At 48.4% G+C, this 26,631-nt stretch overlaps 1 protein-coding gene and 1 long non-coding RNA gene across 2 annotated transcripts in view; both read right to left on the reverse strand.

Annotated features, from left to right (window-relative positions):
- Positions 1–9,483, reverse strand: part of DNAH7 (dynein axonemal heavy chain 7) — a 241,075-nt gene extending 231,592 nt beyond the window's left edge. The window contains exons 1-4 of the mRNA XM_060257065.1: positions 9,358–9,483; positions 7,194–7,374; positions 5,500–5,572; positions 1,420–1,545 (exon numbers count right to left, since the gene is read on the reverse strand). Coding sequence (XP_060113048.1) covers positions 1,420–1,545; positions 5,500–5,572; positions 7,194–7,374; positions 9,358–9,483 — 506 coding nt within the window. The remainder of the gene's footprint in view (positions 1–1,419; positions 1,546–5,499; positions 5,573–7,193; positions 7,375–9,357) is intronic.
- A 7,926-nt stretch (positions 9,484–17,409) lies between these two features.
- On the reverse strand, positions 17,410–26,349 carry LOC132585135 (uncharacterized). Its single transcript, XR_009556297.1, has 3 exons — positions 26,326–26,349; positions 18,908–18,973; positions 17,410–17,519 (listed from the first exon to the last, which is right to left on the reverse strand). It is a non-coding gene; the product is annotated as an uncharacterized LOC132585135 (long non-coding RNA).
- Between the last annotated feature and the right edge of the window lie 282 nt (positions 26,350–26,631).

The raw sequence follows: 26,631 nt of genomic DNA on the forward strand, positions 1-26,631 counted from the left end.
TGTAAGCCAATTAAAATAGTTATTGTCATTCATCATCACTGTCATCTTATTAATAGCCCACTGTTCTTGCTGAGACTCAAGACATACTGCAAAATTTAAAACCAGGGGTGGAATTCTAGCAGGAGCTCCTTTGCATATTAGGCTACACACCCCTGATGTAGACAATCCTCCTGGAGCTTGCAAAAAAGACCCTTGTAAGCTCCTGGAGGATTGGCTACATCAGGGGTTTGTGGCCTAATATGCAAAGGAGCTCCTGCTAGAATTCCAACCCTGTTTAAAACAATGTCATAGAAACAGGATAAGAAGAAGAATTGCAGATTTATACCCCCCCTTCTCTCTAAATCAGAGACTCAGGGCGGCTTCCAATCTCCTTTATCTTCTCCCCCCACAACAGACACCCTGTGAGGTAGGTGGGGCTAAGAGAGCTCTCTCCAAAAGCTGCCCAGTTTTGCTGGAATTGTGGCTGACCCAAGGCCATTCCTGCAGGTGCAATCGGAGGAGTGGGGAATCAAACCCGGTTCTCCCAGATAAGAGTCCGCGCACTTAACCACTACACCAAACTGGCTCTCTAAGATACATAATTAACAGTGTTATGAAACTGGGTTACAAAGTCAGAAAACAGTGCAATAAAAACTGCATCAGAAATGGGGGGGAGGGAATAGAATTACAGAAATTAGAAACCAATGCAGCAAAAAAACCAACATGCAAATATAACAAACAGTTTGCCACTTTGCAAAAACATCCTCCTGAACCATTCTGTTCTACTCATTCAAGCTCTTGTGTTTCTCTGTTTGCCTGCCTGCCTGCCTATTATAGTTTTAGCCCTGCCTTTCTTCATGGAGCTTCCTAAAGGGACCCAAATGACCCAAGAGGCAGGCAAAGCCCTCTCTTTGGATAAGTAAACTACAATGTCCTGTGAAAGGAGGATGAGAAAGGCAAGTATAAACATCATATTAACCCGATCAGCTCCTCACTCCCATGGAAACCACTTAAGTTTTTCAGCCACGCTCCTTCTCTCTGTCTGTCTCAGTCTTACATGCTATGCACTTTTAAAACTATGAATCCTTCTGTCTCACTGAGAGCCAGTTTGCTGTAGTGGTTAAGTGAATGGACTCTTATCTGGGAGAACCACATTTGATTCCCCACTCCTCCACTTGCAGCTGCTAGAATGGCCTTGGGTCAGCCATAGCTCTGGCAGAGGTTGTCCTTGAAAGCGCAGCTGCTGTAAGAGCTCTCTCAGCCCCACCCATCTCACAAGGGGGGTCTGTTGTGGGGGAGAAAGGTAAAGGAGACTGTATGTCTCTCTGAGGGGTATAAATCCAATATCATCTTCTTCTTCTTCTTCACTTCCGCCCCAAACCTTTATGGATATACTGCACATCATCTGTCACAGTAGTATACATTCAAAGCAACGCTTACTTAAAAGATGTCTGCCACAGGTCCAGAACCGCCAACATGGTGGGATTGACTGCGTGCAAATTTTCGTAGATATAATTGCGTGCTGCTATGAAGGACTTGTTCCACGGTTTTGGCACAACTTCCATTCTAAAAAAGAAATGGGTAAGGCTGAGATTTCGCAGAGCACTGATCTATTTATTCCCTAATTACTGAGTTTTTAAAGCTGTTTTCACTAACTTGTCACAACTTAAAAACACTCTCCTGGCAAAAAGATATCACAATTAAACGGGGAGGGGGTTCCTTCTAAGTCTTGGCACTTCCTCGCTAAACCCAAACCTCTTGTGAATCCCCGGGCCTTATCAGATTAATTAGCCAGACGCATACAATTTAGACAGTTAATTAACCAGCTAGAAATACTGTAGGGTTTTAAATCTACAGGAGGCTAGAAATAGACTTCATCAGAAATAACAGAAGGGTTCCAACAAGCGCCACCTGTCCTTCCACATGTGTGCAGAGGATTCCTACAAGGCCTGAGGGAGCAGATTCAAATATCTTCCTCTGGCAAGCGCACGGCCAAGGAGATAATGCCAAGCGCATCACACGGCAACAGCCGTGTTCAAAAATTGGAGTTTGATCTCCATCTCCTGGGAGGGGGAGGGGAGAAGAAGACAGCAGATGAAGAAGAAGAGGAAAAGGAAGACAGAAAGAAGATGGAAGACAAAAGAAGAAGACATAAAGAAGATAAGACAACAGAAGAAGAAGACAACGACGATGACAGAAGAAGACGACAGAAGAAGAGGGAGGAGGAGGAAGATGGAAGACAACAGAAGAAGACGACAAAAGAAGACGGCAATGACAGAAGAAGACGACAGAATTAGAGGGAGGAGGAAGAAGATGGAAGATGACAGAAGAAGACGACAGAAGAAGAGGGAAGAGGAGGAAGATGGAAGACGACAGAAGAAGACGACAAAAGTAGACGGCAATGACAGAAGAAGACGACAGAAGAAGAGGGAGGAGGAGGAAGATGGAAGACAACAGAAGACGACAAAAGAAGACGGCAATGACAGAAGAAGACGACAGAAGAAGAGGGAGGAGGAGGAAGATGGAAGACAACAGAAGAAGACGACAAAAGAAGACGGCAATGACAGAAGAAGACGACAGAAGAAGAGGGAGGAGGAGGAAGATGGAAGACAACAGAAGAAGATGGTAATGACAGAAGAAGACAACAGAAGAAGAGGGAGGAGGAGGAAGATGGAAGACAACAGAAGAAGACGACAAAAGAAGACGGCAATGACAGAAGAAGACGACAGAAGAGGAGGGAGGAGGAGGAGGAAGATGGAAGACAACAGAAGAAGAAGACAACAGAAGAAGACGACAAAAGAAGACGGCAATGACAGAAGAAGACGACAGAAGAGGAGGGAGGAGGAGGAGGAAGATGGAAGACAACAGAAGAAGAAGACAACAGAAGAAGACAACAGAAGAAGAAGACGACGACGACAGAAGAAGACGACAGAAGAAGAGGGAGGAGGAGGAAGATGGAAGACAAAAGAAGAAGACGACGACGACAGAAGAAGAGGGAGGAGGAGGAAGATGGAAGACAACAGAAGAAGATGACAAAAGAAGACGGCAATGACAGAAGAACACAACAGAAGAAGAGGGAGGAGGAGGAAGATGAAAGACAACAGAAGAAGATGACAAAAGAAGACGTCAATGACAGAAGACGACAACAGAAGAAGAGGGAGGAGGAGGAAGATGGAAGATGACAGAAGACAGAAAGAAGACAACAACAATAGAAAAAGACAACAGAAGAAGAGGGAGGAGGAGGAAGACGGAAGATGGAAGACGACAGAAGGAGGAGGAGGGGGAAGATTGTTTTTATATCCCACCCTTCACTACTCAGAGTCCCAGAGCAGCTGACAATCTCCTTCCCTTCCTCTCCCCCAACAGACACCTTGTAAAGTAGGTGAGGCTGGGTAAGTTCTGAGAGAACTAATCTTGAGTAGAACAGCTCTGACAGAAGTGGGACCACCCCAAGGTCACTCAGCTGGCCGCATATGGAGGAGGAGTGGGGGATCTAACTCCAGTTCTCCCAGATCAGAGTCTGCACACTTAACCGCTACACCAAACTGGCTCTCATGCCCCAGGATACCCCGGGCAGCTCTACTCCGAGGATACAAGTTTCTTATAAAGAGTATGATTACATACTATAAAGTCCTCATGTTAATTGGTGGATGACACCAGAACTTCCACATATGAGTTTAGTAACGTCTCAGAGACCAGCAAGTTTTCAGGACATCAGCCCCTTAAACCTGAGCTCACTTCATCAGATGCAGGAAGGAATGGAGATCTCTGAGCCTTTATATCCCAGTCAGAAGGTAGGAGGGATGTTGCAAAGAAGGAACTCAGGACGCAGAAGTACCAGGCACAGTCTAATCAGCCTGATTTGAGCAGAGGGAAAATGCTTCATGACAGAAAATTCGCCTCTAGAGTGAGAAAAGAATCTTGCATCCCTGTTCAGCCCTGGGAGCAGTTTATGGATGAACAGTTCAACAGTCTTGTGAACACGGGTGGAATTCTAGCAGGAGCTCCTTTGCACATTAGGCCACGCCCCCTGATGTAGCCAATCCTCCAAGAGCTTACAAGGCTCTTTTTTGTAAGCTCTTGGAGGACTGGCTACATCAGGGGGTGTGGCCTAATATGCAAAGGAGCTACTGCTAGAATTCCACCCTTGTTTGCGAATGAACTCAAGTTCAGCAGTCTACAAGAACTCTGTATCAGACGTTCATTGGAAGGGGCTATGGCTCAGTGGAAACGCATCTGCTTTGCATGCAGAAGGTCTCAGGTTCAATCCCTGGCCTCTCCATCTAAAAGGTCCAGGCAGTAGGTGATGTGAAAGACCTCTACCTGAGACCTTAGAGAGCCGCTACCAGTCTGAGTTGGCAATACGGACCTTGATGGACCAATGGAATGAATCGGTATAAGGCAGCTCCGTGTGTTCATATAAAGTGATGATGTCCACCAATGAACATGAGGCCTTTGCAATGTATAGTGAGGCAACAGAACAAAGTAGGAGTTCAGTAGCACCTTTAAGACCAACAGAGTTTTTATTCAGAATGTAAGCTTCCGTGTGCACACTTCATCAGATGATGCAACAGAGTACAGTGAGCAGAGTTCCATACAGTTGGTGGGCAGTGGGCAATGCAAAAGCATCCCAAGGCGGAATCTATGCCAAAATAGCATAATTAACAAATTGAAAGAACAACCAGTTTGGTTTAGATATCATTTGCTGTGCTGGACAACAGCAAAGTCAGTAAACGTGTCCAAATTAAAGAGTGATGGGGAGAATGTCACAGGCAATAAATGCAGAGTCTGTTAATAGTCTTGCATGTTTAACCCCTGCCCACCAGCTATATGTAGCTCTGCTCACTGTACCCCATTCATTTGTCTGAAGAAGTGTGCATGCACACAAAAGCTTACATTCTGAATAAAACTTGGTTGGTCTTAAAAATGCTACTAGACTCCTCCTATTGCTTCAGACCAACACAGCTGCCCACCTGGATCTATCTATAGCAGGGGTGGCCAAACTGTGGCTCAGGAGCCACATGTGGCTTTCACACATATTGTGTGGCTCTTGAAGCCCTCCCCCCCTCCCGCCCTGTCAGCCAGCTTGGAGAAGGCATTGCTCTCTTTAAAACATTTCTCCAAGCCAAGCCATCCACCGGCTTGCAGAATGCATTTCAAGTTAAAGTCGCTTTCTTTCCACCTCTCCCTCCCCATTTATTTCCCTTCCTTCCTTCCTTCCTTCCAACATCTGACGTTCATGTCTTGCAGCTCTCAGACATCTGTCATTTATTCTGTATGGCTGCCCCCTGAAAATATATTATGCCAGGGGTGGAATTCTAGCAGGAGCTCCTTTGCATATTAGGCCACACACCCCTTGATGTAGCTAATCCCCCAAGAGCTTACAAAAGAGAGCCTTGTAAGCTCTTGGAGGATTGGCTACATTAGGGGTCATGGCTTAATATGCAAAGGAGCTCCTGCTAGAATTCCACCCCTGATTATGCCTTTCTAGTCAATGGCTTTAAAGAACGGTTGTCTTACTCTTGACGATGAGGTAGAAGAATTGGCTTCTTGCCCTCCTCTTTTTCCCTGGGATCTCTCAAAACAAAGTCAACTAAAAGAAGACATTGGGAGAGGGGGAAAGACCAGAACACAAATGAGCACAGCAAAACAAAGAAACAGGACCAACGTAAGAAAAAAAATCATTTACCGTTCACCTTGCATCTTAATGAGACAGGTGGAGTATATATAACACAAATCAAATAAGAACTCTCTGGAAAACAAAACAACCAAATGTGTACATATAAAGGGCTGGGATGCCAAAAAAAATGAATAGCAGCTGAAAAGCCACCCTGAGCCTGCCTCAGCGGGGAGGGCAGGGTATAAATAAAAAATGTATTTATTTATTTATTATTTAAAAAGGAATACAAAGAAAAAGGCAGAGAAGAAGGTTACCCCTGGATTAGAGCTGTGTTACTTGAAGGACTGACTTCTCCCATGCCCACCAGTTAAGATCTGCCTCACAAGCCCTGCTCTTTCTGCCCCCCTTCTTCAGAGCTGAGGTGGGTATCAGCCAGACACAGGGCCTTTTCAGCAGTGGCGCCTCACTTCTGGAGGCTCTCCTGGTGCCTGCTTTACTTTCTTCTAGATAACAGGCTAAAACACATCTTTTAACCAATGTGTTAACTAACTGGCAGCAGAGGAGAGGACTTGCAATAACAGGTTTACATTAAGGGCAGGAAAAATATTAGGAAAATATTTTTACAGTAACAGTTGTTCAACAGTGCAATCAGCTGCCTAAGGAGTTGGTGAGCTCTCCCTTGCTGGAAGTCTTCAAACAGTGGCTGGATGAACATTTTCTGCTATATTTTAGCTACTCAACCTTCTAGGTTCCTGTCTTGACTCTCAGGTTTAAGCTGCCCTGGGGATGGCAGGTGAGCATAAGAACATAAGAGAAAACATGTTGGATAAGGCCAATGGCCCATCCAGTCCAACACTCTGTGTCACACAGTGGCCAAAAAAACCCCAAGTGCCATCAGGAGGTCCACCAGCAGGGACAGGACATCAGAAGACCTCCCACTATGGCTCCCCAAGCACCAAAAATACAGAGTACCACTGCCTCAGACATAAGAACAGAAGAGAAACCATGTTGCATCAAGCCAATGGCCCATCCAGTACAACACTCTGTGTCACACAGTGGACAAAAAAACCCCAAGTGCCACCAGGAGGTTCACAAGTGAGGCTAGAAGCCTTTCCACTTTGCCCCCTGCAAGAACCAAGAATACAGAGCAACACTTGCCCCAGACAGAGAGTTCCAACAATACGCTGTGGTTAGAGCCACTGATGGACCTCTGCTCCATATTTTTATCCAATCCTCCCTTGAAGCTGGCTATCCTTGTAGCTGCCACCACCTTCTGTGGCAGATCTAAAAAGCGTGTCCAAACGCACACATCTCCCCCACCCAATTCCCGTCCCGTTTCTCACCCCGTCCTAGCCCAGAGGGGAGCCGCCTCAGAAAGGTACCACTTCCAAAATGGTACCTAATATCTGAGGGGGCTCCAAGGTGCCTCCCTAGCCGTCTGGACAGGCGGGAAGTGCCTGGAGAGCATTCAAGGAGAGGCGGACAGGTGCATGAATGCTCTGGCTGCTCCTCTAGGGCGTTAAGATAAGAGTCCGTGCACTTAACCACTACACTTTGCAGGGAGTGCCCAACAAATTAATGAAACAGGCTTTACCTATTGCTTTCTTTACACTGAGAAGGTAGTCCTCTCTCATTTCATCAGACAGGATGTAAATACTTTCGCTGAGCACTTTCAAGTGTTGGGGGACCAGCGCCAACACGTGTTCCAGCCAGGAGTCTTCCATCGGGGCCACGTGTTCTGTATCGATTCCGTGGCGGATGTAATAATAGTATTTCTGTGGGATCAGAACACCACGTCACGTTAGCCGCGTAACAAAACAGGACTTCTGGTTGTGAGGGATGCCTGAGTTTCCCCTTCCAAAAAGCACCTCAGAGAATTCGCGGCCAGAGGCTGCAGTGACAGCCACAGGAACAAACAGCTTTCAAAGGGGATTGGATAGATTCATGGAGGAGAGGCCATGATGACTAACCTCAGCTTTCAGAGGCACGAATCCTATGTATCCCAGAGCTGGGAGGCAACATCAGGGGAAGGCCTCAACCTCTCTGCCCTGTTGCTGGCCCTCCAGAGGAACTGGCTGGCCACTGCGTGAAACAGGATGGTGGAATAGCTGGAGCACTGGCCTAAGCCAACAAGGTTCTTCTAACATTCTTACAAAGGCCTCAGCTTCTGCCCTGTTTATTTGGCCCTCCAGAGTAACAGGTTGGCCCCTGTGAGACAGGATGCTGGACCAGATGGACCACTGCTCTGATCCTGAAGGGCTATTCTTACATTCTTAGGAAGGCCTCAAGACCTCTCTGCCCTGTTTATTTGGCCTTCCAGAGTAATGGGTTGGCCACAGCATGAGACAGGATGCTGGACTAGATGGACCACTGGTCTGGTCCAGCAGGGCTCTCCTGATGTTCTTAGGAAGGCCTCAGCCTCTGTGCCCTGTTCTTGGCCCTTCAGAGGAACTGGTTGGCCACCGTGTGAGACCAGAGGTTGATGTAGATGGACCACTGGTCTGATCCAGCAGGGCTGTCCTGATGTTCTTATAGATAGAGTCATGGAGTATACATCTGCCAATGGCCACTAGCCATGGTGACTGAAGAGAACCCCCACATTCAGAGGCACTAATCCTCTGAATCCCAGAACCAAGAGACCACCTATCAGGAAGCTCCAACCTCTCTGCCCTGCTGTTGGTCTTCCAGAGGAACTGGTTGGCCACTGTGTGAGGCAGGAGGCTGGACTAGGTGGACCTCACTGGTCTGACCCAGCAGGGCTGTCCTGATGTTCTTATAGATAGAGTCATGGAGTATACATCTGCCAATGGCCACTAGCCATGGTGACTGTGGGAAACCTCCCAGAACCAAGAGGCCACCTATCGGGAAGCTCCAACCTCTCTGTCCTGTTGTTGGTCTTCCAGAGGAACTGGATGGCCACTGTGTGAGACAGGAGGCTGGACTAGATGGACCCTCACTGGCCTGATCCAGCAGGGCTCTTCTGATGTTCTTCTCAGGGGAAGGCCTCGGCCTCTCTGCCCTGTTGTTGGCCCTCCAGAGGAACTGGTTGGCCACTGTGGGAGACAGGAGGCTGGACTAGGTGGACCCTCACTGGTCTGATCCAGCAGGGCTCTTCTGATGTTCTTCTCAGGGGAAGGCCTCGGCCTCTCTGCCCTGTTGTTGGCCCTCCAGAGGAACTGGTAGGCCACTGTGTGAGGCAGGAGGCTGGACTAGGTGGACCTCACTGGTCTGACCCAGCAGGGCTGTCCTGGTGTTCTTATAGATAAGAGTCATGGAGTATACATCTGCCAATGGCCCCTGTTGTTGGTCTTCCAGAGGAACTGGATGGCCACTGTGTGAGACAGGAGGCTGGACTAGGTGGACTACTAGTCCAATCCACCAGGGCTTATGTTCTCTAAAAAGCCTCAGCCTCTCTGCCCTGTTTAATTTGGTTGGCCTCCAGGGGAACTGGTTGGCCCCTGTGTGAGACAGGATGCTGGACCAGATGGACCACTGGTCTGATCCAGCAGGGCTCCCCTGATGTTCTTAATGCCAACATTTGTGGCTGTCCTGCCAGCAACAGGTCTTTCCGCACGCAGCTTCTTGGCATTTGCATGCCACAAGCTGCATGTTACAACCCCCCCTTGCTTGCAGCTACAAACTGACAGCCTCTAATGGCCCTGCAAAACCTCACCCGGGCTACAGATGCCAATTTGTACAATCCGGATAGTTCAGCCTCTCGCTCCCATTCGAATCGAGGAGCCGGGCGTCTTATTTACCAAAATGTCTTTCTCAATCGGGGCGGAGGAGCCTGATGTGCCAGGCAGCTCTTCTTCTTGGGCAACTCTTCGCTCCTGAGAAACTGCTGGCTGCCTAACAAAGCAAAACGGGGAAGAAAGTATCATTTTTTTAAATCAGCAGGATCTCCTGCCAAACTTCAAGAGCTCCGTTAGAACAATACGAATCGAAGTTTGTAGCAATTTGGTTCCCCGTGATAAGTTACAGGGCTGCAAATGATATATTAGCAGAGAATCCTCTGTATAGATCTGCAATTTATTTTTTAAATGCCCATCTGTAACTTTAGCGCTTTGTAAGTGAAAAATTACTAAACTGTAATATTGCCTTCTTGCCATCTAGGTTTGAAGTAAAATGACATAATGTATAATTTAGTTAGTAAAGGTAAAGGTAGTCCCCTGTGCAAGCACCAGTCGTTTCTGACTCTGGGGTGACATTGCTTTCGCAACGTTTTCACGGCACACTTTTTACGGGGTGGTTTGCCATTGCCTTCCCCAGTCCTCTATGCTTTCCCCCCAGCAAGCTGGGGACTCATTTTACCGACCTCGGAAGGATGGAAGGCTGAGTCAACCTGGAGCCGGTGACCTGAACCAGCTTCCACTGGGATCAAACTCAGGTTGTGAGCAGAGGGCTCCGACTGCAGTACTGCAGCTTTACCACTCTGCACCACGGGGCTCTTATAGGTAGTCCCCTGTGCAAGCACCAGTCGTTTCTGACTCTGGGGTGACGTTGCTTTCACAACGTTTTCACAGCAGACTTTTTACGGGGTGGTTTGCCATTGTCTTCCCCAGTCCTCTATGCTTTCCTCCCAGCAAGCTGGGGACTCATTTTACTGACCTCGGAAGGCTGAGTCAACCTGGAGCTGGCTACCTGAACCAGCTTCCGCTGGGATCGAACTCAGGTCGTGAGTAGAGGGCTCCGACTGCAGTACTGCAGCTTTACGACTCTGCGCCACAGGGCTCTTAATTTAGTTAGTATTTATCATTTATTGTTTGTACATCAGAGCTTTAAAAATACAATAAAATATTATTGTAAAAAAGAAGAAGAATGGAATCCATGCCACAATTTTTTTTTAAAAAGGGATGCTGGTCTGCAGACCACTGTTCCCTCTAAGCTGCGGAGCTTTGTGAGCAAAATTTCTACTCCGTGAGCTGCTGGCATTAAAATTGTGAGCTACTGAATAAACTACTCTGCTCTGGGGCCGTTTTTCCTGAGCTGAGACCAAAATGTGTGAGCTGAAGGCTTAAAGAAAATGTGAGCTAGCTCACACTAACTCAGCTTAGAGGGAACTCTGCTCCATGCATGCTTTCACAGTGTAAACGGGACCATGGAGGAAAGATTAAGCCACAACAAAAAGAAAGAACTCTCCGTGTAAAATTTGTTGTGAATAATAAGTATCAAAATACAAAACAAATAACACCAGTGCATCTCACCAAGTTAAAACTTCATAAGTTACTCAATGCTCCTACTGCCCTGATGTGGCTGAAGGCCACTATATGACATTCAGTCCAGTATTTAAAAATAGGTGGTGAACCGGTCCGCTTTGCAAGCCATTTTGGATCTCAAATCCTTCTTCTAGGGACGATTCTTATGAGTATTGTACAGTTTTCCAGATCCAGTAGTGCCAAATGAATTCCTAACTTTCTCTAATTAGCATGCACAGTAGCAGGAACGCCATAGTAAATACTATCCTTATCAGCAATGCAGGCATCCACCATTTACAGGCTAGTGCAGGAGTGGCCAACGGTAGCTCTCCAGATGTGTTTTTGCCTACAACTCCCATCAGCCCCAGCCAGCGTGGCCAATGGCTGGGGCTGATGGGAGTTGTAGGCAAAAAAATATCTGGAGAGCTACCGTTGGCCACCCCTGGGCTAGTGCATCCTTTAAGGATGTATCATAAACAAGGTCCACCTGCCAAAACCATTACACTTTGCTCTTAAAGTGGCCAATGTCCTATTGAGTTTCCATTTGTGGCAGACGTGTTCCCAGGCAGCCTGTGGGAAGAGAAATGAGCCCAGTCTCCTTCTGCAGGGAAGGAAATTCTGCTTTCTCCACCGAGCGACAAATGGATGCTTTTGCTAAAGACCCTTCTCCAAAAGATCGCGTTTTCCACTTCCGAAAAAGGAGGGCTTTTTCTTAAAGATCACAAAGGAACTCACATGATGATGTTCACCAGCGCGTTTCGGAAATTTTCCCGGCCCTTTTTAATGCTGCTTTTCCCTTTCAAAGCCGACGGTCCAGCGGTCGCGTCGCTGGCTGCCGAATCGGGCATCTTCCGTTTCTTGGGCCTCTGACTCAGATATTCCTCTGGGGAAGGGGAGGAAAGGACGGGTTTTAATTTAATTTAATTTAAATTTTAGATTTATGGCCTGCCCTATCCCGCAAGCGGACGCAGGGCGGCTTACAACAGAAACTTAGACACCTATTACAGATTTAAAAACATCACAAAACACTTGACGGTATAAAAACAAAGGCAATGCAGCACCACAGTCACAGACGGCAAGCCAACAACAGCGTATGGGCTGACATCTATCAACCCACATCTATCAGCTTACAGGTCCTTGAGCAAGGTTCTTTTCAACTGCATGTCAAGTGCGCAGTGATATATTACGTTCTGAAGCCAAACTTTAATTGCTATTTTATATACCCTATTTCCTACTGCTATCTTATGCAACGGATAAAAGGAAGTACTTCTTCACCCAAAGGGTGATTAACATGTGGAATTCACTGCCACAGGAGGTGGTGGCGGCCACAAGCATGGCCACCTTCAAGAGGGGGTTAGATAAAAATATGGAGCAGAGGTCCATCAGTGGCTATTAGCCACAGAGTGTGTGTGTGTGTGTGTGTGTGTGTGTGTGTGTGTGTGTGTGTGACAAGAATGTTGGACTGGATGGGCCATTGGCCTGATCTAACATGGCTTCTCTTATGTTCTTATGTTCTTAATATTCAAATATTCTGTAAGTATTTTAGCTTTGTTCTTTACCTTTTGTAAATTTTTTCTGATTTGTGCTGGTCGTTGATCGTATTACAATCAAACTGAACTGAACTGCACAGTCACCGTGATGGTAAGGCAATGGGGGGGCCGGTTAATACCAGAGGGATGCCCACCAGATCAATTAAAAGCCCGGCAGAAGAGCTCCGTCTTGATGATGATGATGATGATATTGGATTTGTATCCCGCCCTCCACTCCGAAGAGTCTCAGAGCGGCTCACAATCTCCTTTACCTTCCTCCCCCACAACAGACACCCTGTGAGGTGGGTGGGGCTGGAGAGGGCTCTCACAGCAGCTGCCCTTTCAAGAACCACCTCTGCCAGAGCTATGGCTGACCCAAGGCCATTCCAGCAGGTGCAAGTGGAGGAGTGGGGAATCAAACCCGGTTCTCCCAGATAAGAGTCCGCACACTTCACCACTACACCAAACTGGCTCTCCGTCTTGCTCAACGAGTCCCAAAGGGCCCGGATCTCTAGCAGGAGCTCATTCCATTTTGAGTGGCACGTGCCCAGAGCCAAACTAGAGGTCGCTATTTACGCAGGTTTGCCATGATGACTTGCAGCCATGAATCTGGTGGCAACTCTGGTGTCAGAAGGGCAGGTGGGTCCAATTCTGATGGGGACCATAGCATGAGAGGAGCGAGGAGAAACTCCGGCCTTCCCTGTGTGCTATTTTCAGCAACCAAAACTACCCAGGAACTGTGTAGCCCCTGGGTCATTTCAACGGATGAAAATGGCGCAAGGGAAAGGCACAAGCCCCTCCTCCACCTCTGTCAGAGTCCCTATCAGGATTGGGCCCATCTGTGCTATTTACACAGGCGTTGCCTTTGGGGACCGTAGCTGCAGTGGGGCAGCAAATCCCCTGTAGCATAAAAAAGCAGGCCTCAGATTCAGCAGGAGCTCCCAGGACTGCAGCTCCGTAACCTTTCTGAGGGTTTCCACACTTCCTCCCCATCTACCTTGTCCATTGAATAGTAGTTGCAGCTGCATAACAGTCCCTGGATTAGGAGAGTGGGTGGCCAGCCAGACAGCAGAGGCTTTGCCACACCCCCAGCAGCCCTCATTAACCCCTGGAGAAGCCCACGCCACCCTTTCTCCACTTCTTATGTGATTTTGGGCAGCAAGTGGCTTGATGGCCTTTTGACAGGGGGGGGCACCCAGGAGAGCCCCAGGCGAGCGAGGCCTGCTTGAGCTGGCTGGATCTCTAGTCAGCCCAAGCAAGCCTCGCTCGCCCTGGACTCTCCTGGGTTGCTTTTGGCTGGGGGGGGGGTGGCATATACTAATGAGTTATGCTAATGAGCTCCACCACCTATTTTTCTACAAAACAACCCCTGATAAAAAAAGTATAAGTAAATTCCAACCCTGGAATCTACTTATTAAGGGACTACTTGACCTTGCCCGTATCTCCTGGTAAAACCGGCACGAGAGGAGAACACGCTCAACAGTTTCATCCGATCTCGGAAGCTAAGCAGGGTCAGTGCTGGTTTGCCCTCGGATGGGAGACCGGACCACCAAGGAAGTCGGGGGGTCGCTGTGCAGAGACAGGTGACGGCAAACCGCTTCTGAACATCTCTCGCCTTGAAAACCTCACGAGAAGGGGTCACACCACAGCTCAGCGACCAGACCGGCACTTTCTGCCAAATAACCCCCAGTGCGAAATCAGTCGCATAGCTCTATAGCTGTACGCGGAGCAGTCCCGGCACTCGCAGCCCCAACATTATGCGACTGACTTCCCGTAGGGGGTTCTTCAGGCCGTGAGGTCAGCAAAAACCGGCTTCTTAGGATTTTGAAGAGATATTCTGGGAGCTGACTTGTGACTCTGATCAAAGCGGAGAACCCAGCAACAGCTCATTAGCGTACTGTGCAGTTCAGCCCTGGGAGAATCTCTCCGCCACGACACTGCACAGAAGGGAACTTCTGACAGCTCGGCTTCTCCTGTCGCGGTACGAGAGCACCCCCTGCACGATTTCTCCCGCCTACACAGCTCTTCGGGGGGCACAAAACCTTCTTGGAATCTGTTTTCCAAGTACCTGCAAATGTTCAGGGGTTACCACAGAATGTGACACAAGAAGAAGCGACCCTTCTCAAGAGAGGGAATGCTGGAGGAAAGGAAGGCCGGGCACTGCTTGAGGGAGACCATCTAGGGCAGGGGTGGCCAAACTGCGGCTCGGGAGCCACGTGTGGCTCTTTCACACATCATGTGGCTCTCAAAGCCTCCACTGCCCAGTAGGCCTGCTTGGAGAAGGCATTTCAATTTAAAGTTGCTTTCTTCCCACCTCTCCATCTCCCATCCATTTTCCTTCCTTCCTTCCTTCCTTCCTTCCTTCCTTCCTTCCTTCCTTCCTTCCTTCCTTCCTTCCTTCCTTCCTTCCTTCCTTCCTTCCATCCTCCCTTCCTCCCTGTCTTGTGGCTCTCAAACATCCAACGTTCCTGTCTTGCAGATCTCAAACATCTGATTGTGCGACTCTTCCATTAGGCTGGTTTGGCTGCCCCTGATCTAGGGCCCGGGAAGGCTGCTGGCATGAAGTGCGTAAGTCGTTTGCAAATTCTCTGAGGCCAAGTACAGGCTGCTGCACGCCAAGGCAGATTTCGTGAGGCCCTGGGAGGGGGAATTTTCAAACAGAAGCTCCCAGCCACAGCTCCCTGCCATTTCACTGCCGGCCCCGCCAGCAAACTATCTCCGCACCTCCCACCACCCAAACCTGCCACCTGGCCGCCTCATTTCAAGGGGGTCATCTAGGCCACAGCTCACACCTCCACCGCTCAGCTGACCTGCAGGGCCATTCCAGCCGCCGAAAGGCCGCATAAAGCTGTAGTAGGCTCAGCACTGGCTCCCTCTTACCCCTGTGGCACTTGGGTCCACCCCTGCTCTCCCTTCTGGACCTCGGTTGTTATCTGGGACCAGGGCTGCAAAGAGATGCCTGGGGATATGGGAGCGGAGCCTGGGGAGGGTGGGGCTTGGGGAGAGGAGGGATTTCAGTGGGCTATAATGCCAAAGAGCTGACCTCCCTCAAAGCAACCATTCATTGTACTCCCTGATCCCCACCTCCCCCCTGGAGGCTGATAGCCTTAATGCAGACTCGAACTCGATTAGGCCTACGCTTCCATCTTGGGACCTCTGGACCTTACTCCCCAGGTTAGATCTGACACTTCCGGGCTGGACATTGCTGCTGAGTCCCACCTGATGCCTAGGACTTGTCTCCCTTTGTACCAGCGCTTGGCCCCCGGTCCCTGGACCCAGCCACCGGAACAGTTACTGCGCAGAGACATCCAATGTTCCCTCTAAGCTGCAGAGTCTTGTGAGCAAAAATTCTACTTTGTGAGCTACTGGCATTCAAGTGGTGAGCTGCTGCACAATTCAGTGCACTCCGGGGTCATCCTTCGTAAGCTAAGACAAAAATGCGCGAGCTGGAGGCTAAAAATCTGTAAGCTAGCACTGTGAGGGAACACTGGAGGCAACATAAAACTGTTGGTGCAAATTAGCCCATGAACTATGGAAGCCCAGACACCTCCCTGGCAATGTTCCCTCTAAGCCAGGGGTGGCCAAATTTGTTTAACATAAGAGCCACATAGAATAAACATCAGGGGGGGAGGGAGGGAGGGAGGGAGGGAGGGAGGGAGGGAGGGAAGGAAGGAAGGAAGGAAGGAAGGAAGGAAGGAAGGAAGGAAGGAAGGAAGGAAGGAAGGAAGGAAGGAAGGAAGGAAGGAAGGAAGGAAGGAAGGAAGGAAGGAAGGAAGGAAGGAAGGAAGGAAGGAAGGAAGGAAGACAAATAGAGGGGGAGGGGAAAAGAAAACAACTTTAACTTTTACTGCATTATCCAAGCCACTGGGTGGCTTGGCTTAGAGAAGTGGATTAAAGAGAGCAATGCCTTCTCCAAGCTGGCCACCAGGGCGGTGGGGTCTTCAAGAGCCACACAATATGTGTGAAAGAGCCACATGTGGCTCCCAAGCCACAGGTTTGGCCACCCCTGCTCAAAGCTGAGTTAGCGTGGGCTAGCTCACAGTTTTTTAGCCTCCAGCTCACACATTTTTGTCTTAGCTCAGGAAAAATGGCCCCAGAGCAAACTAATTTATGCGGTGGCTCACAATTTAATGCCAATAGGTCACAAAGAATTTCTGTTCACCACAGCTTAGAGGGAACATTGCTCCGTGCCCCTTTCAAAAACCAAGACAGCAGCAGGAGAACAAGGAGATTGTATTTATACCCCGCCCTTCACTCAAGAACCTCAGAGCGGCCTACAATTTCCTTCCCTTCCTCCCCCCACAACAGACACCCTGTGTAGCAGGTGAGGCTGAGAAAGCTCTGCAAGAACCGCGGCTTGCTCAAGGTCACCCAGCAGCTGCACGTGGAGAAGGAGTGGCGAATCAAACCAGATTCTCCCAGATTAGAGTTTGTGCACTTGACCGCTACACCAAACTGCTTCTATGTATAATAGCCCAAGCTATGGCTGCCTGTCTTCTGCTACCAAAGTGATCTCAGAGAAGCTGGGGGCTGACACCCCCCCCTCCCCCCCAAAAAAAGTTTTGTTTGTCCTGAATATCTGGATCAGAAAAAAATACAGTGCAGCGCAATTCAAAAAGGCACCCTTCCAGCACTGTGAACAGAAGCTGCCTCAGCTAAGACAGAGTTCCTCCACACTGGCTCTTTTCTTCTCTACAGTGCAATCAATATGTGTGACCAGTCTTGTGCGCTGAAGCCTTCTGGTGCCTTCTGTTCAGCAAGAAGCTCTCTGAGCCGAAGAGCATTGTTCGCTTGCGTTTGTTTGTTTGTTCTGTGAAGGGAACGAAGTTGACCACAATCTATTTGCAGGGCAGGATGCTAAACGTAACGATCTCAAACGTAACTCTGGGGGTGCCAAACCCTTCTGGGAAACCCACAACGCAAACATTTCACAAAACTAATGTGCCTAATAACTGCCCCACATTTATGTAACGGGAAAACGTGACAGCAAGAGCCAGAAGATTTATGTCCAGAGGGCGTTGGCATCCGGAGATATTGTTACAAATCTTTTTAGCCCTACCCAAACAATTCCGTTTGATTCTTACCGGGTGTCATCTCGTTTTTTAACCTAAACTCCTCTGGAACGTGAGTCTCCATTTCTTCCCGCAGCTGGAACGAGGGGGGAGTTAAATGCCATTGCGGTTTACAGTTGATCTGAAAGATTTTAAGTTTCATTTTTTTTTTTAAAAAACTGCAACTTGAGATGGTCTTAACTGTTCTCACCTTTCTGACAAACCCTTAAAACATATGATTATGCTAAATAAAGGAACTATACATCAATATAAAACTATAAGTCAGTTTGGTGTAGTGGTTAAGTGTGTCGACTCTTATCTGGCAGAACCGGGTTTGATTGGACTGGATGGGCCATTGGCCTGATCCAAGATGGCTTCTCTTATGCTCTTATGAAATAACCTAGGTTTTGGCCACTCTGTAGTACAAAATGTTGGACTGGATGGGCCATTGGCCTGATCCAAGATGGCTTCTCTTATGCTCTTATGAAATAACCTAGGTTTTGGCAACTCTGTAGTACAAAATGTTGGACCGGATGGGCCACTGGCCTGATCCAAGATGGCTTCTCTTATGCTCTTATGAAATAACCTAGGTTTTGGCCACTCTGTAGTACAAAATGTTGGACTGGATGGGCCATTGGCCTGGTCCAAGATGGCTTCTCTTATGCTCTTATGAAATAACCTAGGATTTGGCCACTCTGTAGCACAGAGTGTTGGACTGGATGGGCCATTGGCCTGATCCAAGATGGCTTTTCTTATGCTCTTATGTTCTTATGAAATAACTTCCCCCAGAGCAGTTTTCATTTGGGAAAACAGCTTGTGGGGGAAACAAGAGTCCCTGACACTGCTCCAAGCCCATTTGGGCTCTCTTCTTTTTTAAAAGAAGCTATTCCCAGCAGCTGCTGTGCAGGGAACATGAGTTGAGTCCAGAGAACCCTGATGCAACTCTTTCAAAGAGTAACATGTAGTTCAGTCTTAGGGCTGCAGTGACAAGTGCAACACAGACGTGAATGTGGAAATCAACACAGAGAAGGATGTATATTTGCATAGTGCTCTCTTGCTGGAATGGGGAAGACCGATTTCTCCTGACCCAACAATCCATTTGTGCTGGTAGTCAGGGAGCAGTTCTGGAAACGAGGGCTGAGGTACAAAAGTGGGAGGCAACTCTTTTGCAGGTGAGTCACAAGGAGGAACAGGGCAATAGGCAAGGATATTGGGGTTCAAGGATAGAAATGTGGCTTTGTCTCTGCACAGCATGTGAAATGGCCATGAAATACAACCTGTCGCACAGTAACAGTATCTATTCATACATCCTAAACAGGGAAATATAAACCTGTTCAGTACTTGCTATTAAAGCAATGGGGTTTTTTTAAAATCCACACAGCCAATCGGATCATACGCATCCGCGGGCACCATGGCAACCACGGGCATCACTCTGGAGACCCCTGGTTTAACACCTGACTCCGTGCTGAGGTTTTCAAGAGCATCAAGACCAGCGGCAAAAGGAGAAATATATGCATATCCATGCATTACCTTATCCAACTGCGGCAAAACTTTCGTTACAGTCTTCTCTAACTTTCCTTTGTTGGGTGGCTTGGGCTGGGAGCAAAAGTAAACAAGAAGTCAAATAAGTCGTGTACACTGACATTTTTAACATGAAACTTCAAAGCATCCTTCAGTCATCCTTTGGTGGGTTTTTTTTCCCCTTCCCTTTGCTCAGTCGCTGCATATAGCTGCACGTTGCCTCCGCTTTTTTTGGGGCAGAGATTTTGAAAGATGCAGACTCGCTCAAAGGGCAAAAGCACTCCTGCATCAGCATCACTTTGATGAAGGGCTTCAGCAAGATACACTCCACCCTAAGCATTCCACTCCAGTAAAATGCCACACAACAATTTAAGAGGAGGACGAGGAAGAGGACAAGGAGAAGGAGGTGATAGTGGAGGTGGTGGAGGAGGAGGAGGAAGAGAGATTGAATTTATACCCTGCCTTTCACTCGGAGATTGAAAGCGGTTTACAGTCTCCTTTCTTTCCTCTCCCTACAACAAACACACCCCTGTGAGCTAGGTGGGGCTGAGAGAGCTCTGAGAGAACTGCTCTTGAGAAGAACAGCTCTACTGAGAACTTGCGAATGATCAAAGGTCACACCAGCTGGCTGCATGTGGAGGCGTCGGGAATCAAACTCGATTCTCCCAGGTTAGAGTTTGTGCTCTTAACCACTACACCAAACTGGCTCTCAGTTTATGAAGTAGCACCACTGTGGTTTTATCTGACTGTTTTTACTGTTTTAACATTGCTGTCTTATGTTGTTAGCCGCCTTGAGTCTTCATAGAATGGGCGGCATATAAAACTAACATCATAAATAAATAAATAAATATTTACTGGAATAAAGCTACAGAGCACATGATTTGTATTGTCCCTAATAACGCCCCATCTTTTGTTTTGATATTTCTGTAATCCCTCAGTTCTTGAGACAACGGGAATTCGGGTTTCCTCATCCCAGGAGCAACCCCTTCCATGCCACTCTATGCAGAGAACTGGCATCCTTGCTTTTGCACAAACGCCATCCCTCCAGCAAACTGCCTGCTTTAAGTTCACATTTCAAAAACTAGGTTTTTTAAAAAAAAAATTATATGAACAGCTGCAAGGAGGATTAGTTCCCTTTATCAAATGCCTGACTTTGAAGAGTGCAGGACGCGTTCTTGTTTCCCTCTAGGATGTCATCCCACAATCAACTTTCCACTAATGAGACGAATATATTAAAGTCTCCTTCAACAAATATGGCGACGCCACCTGCTCCTTCCTCAAACAGCGTGAACGTTTTTAAGTAAATGTCAGAGAAGGAGAAAAAAGGCATTTTGGGGAAGGGGTGGGGGAAGGAAAGCTAATCCAGTCTATTTACTTTACACAAAATACCAAAAAAAAAAAGTTCCCTCTACTTCAAAAGCACACACATACACACCACCTATTCTAGAATAACTTTAAATAACAAGGCTTGTTTTAATCTCGGCAGCCAATTTGGGGAAAGATCGCCCTCTGCTGCTGAAACAGGGTACGACGTGTTTGTCTGTGGGTACCCGTAAATCCTGTTCCAAATCTTTTGATTTTTTTGGCATCAGACAGCTGACTTATGGTGACCTTGTATGGTTTTCAAGATGAGATATGTCTTGTTGAGGTTTGCCGTTAACTGCCTCTGCGTAGCAACCCTGATAGTTTGGAGATCTCCCGTCCAAATACTACGCTATTAGCCACAGTGTATTGTTGGAACTCTTTGTCTGGGGCAGTGATGCTCTGTATTCTTGGTGCTTGGGGTAGGGGGGGCAACAGTGGGAAGACTTCTAGTGTCCTGGTCACACTGGTGGACCTCCTGATGGCACCTGGGAATTTTTGGCCCCTGTGTGACACAGAGTTGTTAAGCCTGGAGAGGAGGCAGCTGAGAGGCGGTAGGATCACTATCTTCAAGTACTTGAAGAGCTGTCATATAGAGAATGGTGTGGAATTGTTTTCTGTGGCCCCGGAAGGTAGGACCAGAACCAATGGGTTGAAATTAAATCAAGAGTTTCTGGCTCAACATTAGGAAGAACTTCCTGACTGTTAGAGCGGTTCCTCAGTGGAACAGGCTTCCTCGAGAGGTGGTGGGCTCTCCTTCCTTGGAGATTTTTCAACAGAGGCTAGATGGCCATCTGACAGTGACAAAGATCCTGTGATTTTAGGGGGAGGTGTTTGTGAGTTTAGAGTGGTCCCTCAGTGGAACAGGCTTCCTCCTCAGGAGGTGGTGGGCTCTCCTTCCTTGGAGGTTTTTCAACAGAGGCTAGATGGCCATCTGATAGCAATGAAGATCCTGTGAATTTAGGGAGAGGTGTTTGTGAGTTTCCTGCATTGTGCAGGGGGTTGGACTAGATGACCCTGGAGGTCCCTTTCAACTCTATGATTCTATGGATGGGCCATTGGCCTGATCCAACATGGCTTCTCTTATGTTAGCCAGGGGCCAACCTTGCTTAGTTTCTGAGACCTGAAGAGAATAGAAGGTTTTTATATCCTGTCTTCACTACCCAGGAGCCCCGTGGCGCAGAGTGGTAAAGCTGCAGTATTGCAGTCCGAGCTCTGCTCACAACCTGAGTTTGATCCCGGTGGAAGCTGGGTTTTCAGGTAGCCGGCAGAAGGTCACACACAGGGTTAGACAAGGTCATTGGACTAAATGGGGCTGGTGGAAAAAGGAATACGAATGGCTACTCGATGCACTTCAGTAAACAAGGCAGATGCAAATGGGCAGCCGTGTGGGTCTGAAGCGGTAGAACAAAGTAGGAGTCAAGTGCACCTTTAAGACCAACAAAGCTTTATTCTGAACGTAAGCTTTCGTGTGCTCCAAGCACATTTCATGAGACGAGGAATCAGGTACAGTGAGCAGAGCTACACAGAGCTGGTAGGCAGTGGCTCAGAATGCAAAATGGGACAAATTGAGGAACCAATGACAGAATAGTAAAATTAACAAATTGAGCAAACCTTTGATCTGGGTAGCATGAGCACGTGAAAGCAATAAAACAGTAATATGTCAAAATTGAGAATGTCTGTCAATCACTCTATTATATAAGCGTGGGTCAAAAAGAGGGCATTACTTTCTTAGTTTTTTCCATCTAACTAATTTACCTTTTTAACATGTAACATACATAGTTTGCCGTTAGAAGAAAAATACACTAAAATATAATAGAAGATGGGTTTTGTATACGTAATGAGATAAACAGCCAATATCCCTATTTGAGTATGTCAATACAGCTAAAAGAGATATAAACAAGGCAGAGAGCCATTGAAGTGTGAGGAGGGAAACGAAGAAATTATATCAAATAATCAAAGGACAGGAAGAACATAGGATGGGGGAGAGGGTGGTGAGACTAACAGAGATTTGTGCCCTATCTAGATTGGATTAGGATGGAAGGCAGGGGGTGGGGGGAGATTGGATTTATACCCATATTTAGTCTGGATCCAGCCCTGTGTCCGGACATTGCCTAGCTGGTGAAGCTAAAGAAATGGACTAAAAACAGAGCACACCTTCCGTGGCTGATGCTAAAAAGAATTAGAAAAAATAACTACTGCAGCACAGGGTGGGGAGGTGTTTATGCTGAAAAGAACAAGAGCACGAATGTTGGGAAGTCCTGTTTCCTTCCTAACCACTATAGCAGGGGTGGCCAAACTTGCTTAGCTTAAGAGCCACATAGAATAAATGTCCGATGTCTGAGAACCACAAGGCAGGAAGGAAGGATGGAAAGAAAGCAATAGATGGGGGGAGGTGGAAAGAAAGCAACTTTAACTTTAAATGCATTGTCCAAGGCTCTGGCTGGCTTGACTAGGAGAAGTGCTTTAGAGAGACAAATGCCTTTTGCCAGCCAGTCAACGGGACGATGGGGCTTTAAAAACCACATAATATATGTGAAAGAGCAGCATGAGGCTCTCAAGCCACAGTTTGGCCACCTCTGAACTATAAGAATACAATTATTTTACTGAAGGAATTGTGAAGCACTGTATCAGAAAGGACCGGTTGCTTGCAATAAATAAGAGAATATAAGCAAAGGAGACCCTGGCCACTGACTTTAATGGCCCAGGCTAGCCTGAATTCATCAAATCTCAGAAAAGACGCAAGATCCACCCTGGTTAGTGTTTGGAAGGGAGACCACCAAAGAAGACCAGGGTCGCTAAGTCACTTGCCTTGCAAATCCTCCAGGACCACCGTAAGTCAGCTGTAATGGCAAGAAAAAGAAGCACAGGACACATGTTGTAGATTTGTGTTTCCCTTTTGCAATTTCTTGCTGTATTTGCATTGTAGGGGCAGATTTTGTTTTCTAAAGTCTGCCATTAGGAGACTATATAGATCAGCTGGCGAGCAACCACAACCAGCCCCTTTGCACTGACTCTTCCCAAAAATATTTCCTTTTGGGGGGTGGGGGGGACACAACACATTTCTAGAAGCTTTAGTGCCATCCCCCAAGTGGAACCTCATGGGAACCAACTGCCATCTTTGTCCAATGGTTTTGCTCTGAAAAGATGCCCTCAGGTCCCTCCTGGCCACCAGAGCAGGAGGTGTCAGAACCAGTCTGGTGCAATGGTAAAGTGCGTGGAGAACTGGGTTTGATCCCCCCTTCTCCACTTGCAGCTGCTGGAATGGTCTTGGGGCAGCCATAGCTCTTGCAGGAGTTGTCCTTGAAAGGGCAGCTTTTGTCAGAGCTCTCTCATCCCCACCTACCTCACTGTTGGGGGAGGGAGAAGGTAAAGGAGATTGTGACCACTCTGAGATTCTGAGATTCAGAGTATAGGGCAAGATATAAACCCAATATCTTCTTCTTTTTCTTCAATTTGGGAAACTCCTGTTGTTTGGGGGATATAGCTTGGGGAGGAGAGAGACCTCCGAGGGCCACAATGCATGGAGTCCACCTTCCAAAGAACCCATTTTCTCCAGGAGAATTGATCTTCATAGTCTAGAGATGAGCTATAATACCAGGGTCCCCAGGTCCCACCTGGAGGCTGGCATCCCTATTGGATGGATGGGATGGGTTGGGTGGGTGAATAGATGATAGATAGATAGATAGATAGATAGATAGATAGATAGATAGATAGATAGATAGATAGATAGATAGATAGATAGATAGATAGATAGATAGATAGACGGACGTTGCCACTGGGTGTTAGGGTTGCCATCTCCAGGTTAGGAAACACCTGGAGATTTGGAGCTGGAGCCTGGGAGGGCAGGGACCTCAGTGGGGTATAAGGCCGCAGGGTAACTGACCTCTGTAGTCTAGAGATGAGCTAGAATACTAGGGAATCCCCAGGTCCTACCTGGAGGCTGGCATACCTATGGGAGGATGGATGGATGAATGTTGCCAAGTGGGGGTTAGAGTTGCCAGATATACTGTAGCTTTCAAAATTCCGGGAGATTTGGGGATGAAGCCTGGGGAGGACAGGGGCCTCAGTGGGGTTCAATGTCACAGAATTCACCCTCTAAAGCAGGGGTGGCCAAACTGCAGGGGAGCCACTCATGGCTTTCACCCATATTGTGCGGCTCTTGAAATCTCCCATTGTGCCATTGGTCAGCTTGGAGAAGGCATTTGTCTCTATAAATCACTTCTCCAAGCCAAGCCAGCTGGCAGCTTGGAGAAGGTATTTAAAGTTGTTTTCTTTCAACCTCTATCTCCTCATCATCATCAATTTGTCTTCCTTCCTTCCTGTCCTGGCTCTCAAACACCTGACATTCATGTCTTGTGGCTGTCAAACATCTGATGTTTATTCTTTGTGGCTCTCACATTGAGCAAATTTGACCCACTCTGCTTCACAGCATCCACTTTCTACAAGGGACCCGATCTCTGTAGTTTGAAGATGAGCTGCCATTCGGGGGATGCCCAGGTCCAGCCTGGAGGTTGCAATCACACTCTGTGCAGAGTCCCTTACATCCAGGGTTGCCAATCCCCAGGTGGGGGCAGGAGATTCGCCGGTTTGGAGGCCCTCCCCTCGCTTCAGGGCCATCAAAAAGCAGGGAGGTGACATCTGCTGGACACTCCATTATTCCCTATGGAGACCGATTCCCACAGGGTATAATGAAGAATTAATCCACAGGTATCTGGGGCTCGGGGGGGCACTGTTTTTTTTTTAGGTAGAGGCACCAAATTTTCCGCATAGCATCCAGTGCCTCTCTTCAAAGCACCCTCCAAGTTTCAAATAAATTGGACTAGAGGGTGCAATTCTATGAGCCCCCCAAGAAGGTGCCCCTCTCCTTCATTATTTCCAATGGAGAAAATGCATTTAAAAGGTGTGCAGTCCCTTTAAATGCGATAGCCAGAACTCCCTTTGGAGCTCAGTTATGCTTAAGAACATAAGAGAAGCCGTATTGGATCAGGCCAATGGCTCATCCAGTTCGACACTCTGTGTCACATGGCAGCAAGAAAACCAGGCGCCATCAGGAGGTCCACCAGTGAGGCCAGGGCACTAGAAGTCCTCCCACTGTGCCCCTCCCCAAGCACCAAGAATACAGAGCATCACTGCCCCAGACAGAGAGTTCCAACGATAAGCTGTGGCTCATAGCCACTGATGGACCTCTGCCCCTTTTGCAGCTGGCTATGCCTGTAGCCACCACCACCTCCTGTGGCAGTGAATTCCACATGTTAATCATCCTTTGGGTGAAGAAGGACTTCCTTTTATCAGTTCTAACCCAACTGCTCAGCAATTTCATTGAATGTCCACGAGTTCTCGTATTGTGGAAAAGGGAGAAAATGACTTATTTCTCTACCTTCTCTATCCCGTGCATGATCTTGCAAACCTTTATCATGTCACCCCTCAGTTGACATTTCTCCAAGCTAAAGAGCCCCAAGCGTTTTAATGTTTCTTCCTAGGGAAAGTGTTCCAACCCTTGAATCACTTGTCACACAACCTTGTTCCTGGCTTCAACCCCACCCCCCACCCCAAAGTCTCCTGGCTCCACCCCCCACAGTCTCCTGACTCCACCCCCAAGTCCCTTGGCTCCATTCCAGTCTCCTGGCTCCACCCCCAAAGTCTTTTGGCTCCACCCCCCCCCCCAAAGTTTCCTGGCTCCATCCCAGTCTCCTGGCTCCACCATGGAGTTTCCTGGCTACGCCCTCAAAGTCTCCTGGCTCTGCCCCATCTCCTGGCTCCACCCCAAAGCCTCTTGGCTCCACCTCCCAAGTCTCCTGGCTCCACCCCCAAAGTCTCCTGACTCCAATGCAGTCTCCTGGCTCTGCCCCAAGTCCCCTGGCTCCGCCCCCAAGCCCCCAGCTATTTCTTGCACTGTGTCTGGCAACCCTCCTCGCAGCCCAAGAGCCAGGCAGGGGCTGAGCCAGCTGGCCAGGGCGACCCAGGCCCGGGAGGAGCCAAGGGCAGCCACGGGCCTCAGTGGGGGGCGGAGCCCGAGCAGGCGAGCCCCGCCTTCTTTGCCCCCCCCGCCCTCAGCCCCTCACCTGGTCGTTGCTCATGGCTGCGGGGGGGGGGAGAGCAAAGGGGGTCTCCTGTCGCCGCCCCCGCCGCGAAGTCTCCGTCCCGGGACGGAGGAAGGGAGGGAGGAAGGAAGGGGGGGATGTTGTGCCTCAGGGCAGAGTCCCGTCGCCTAGCAACCGCCCCGGCCGCAACCGGCCCGCCCCGCCCCTCCGGCCTGGCGACGGAATTCGAATCACCGCCGTGCACTCGCCGGCTCGGATTGGCTGAGAGGGGTAGGCGAGGGGGCGGAGCCGGGAGAAGGGCCGCCTTCCCCTTGGCCGAAGACTGGC

Source organism: Heteronotia binoei, chromosome 16, assembly GCF_032191835.1.
Source record: "Heteronotia binoei isolate CCM8104 ecotype False Entrance Well chromosome 16, APGP_CSIRO_Hbin_v1, whole genome shotgun sequence".
Taxonomy (NCBI): Eukaryota; Metazoa; Chordata; class Lepidosauria; order Squamata; family Gekkonidae; genus Heteronotia; species Heteronotia binoei.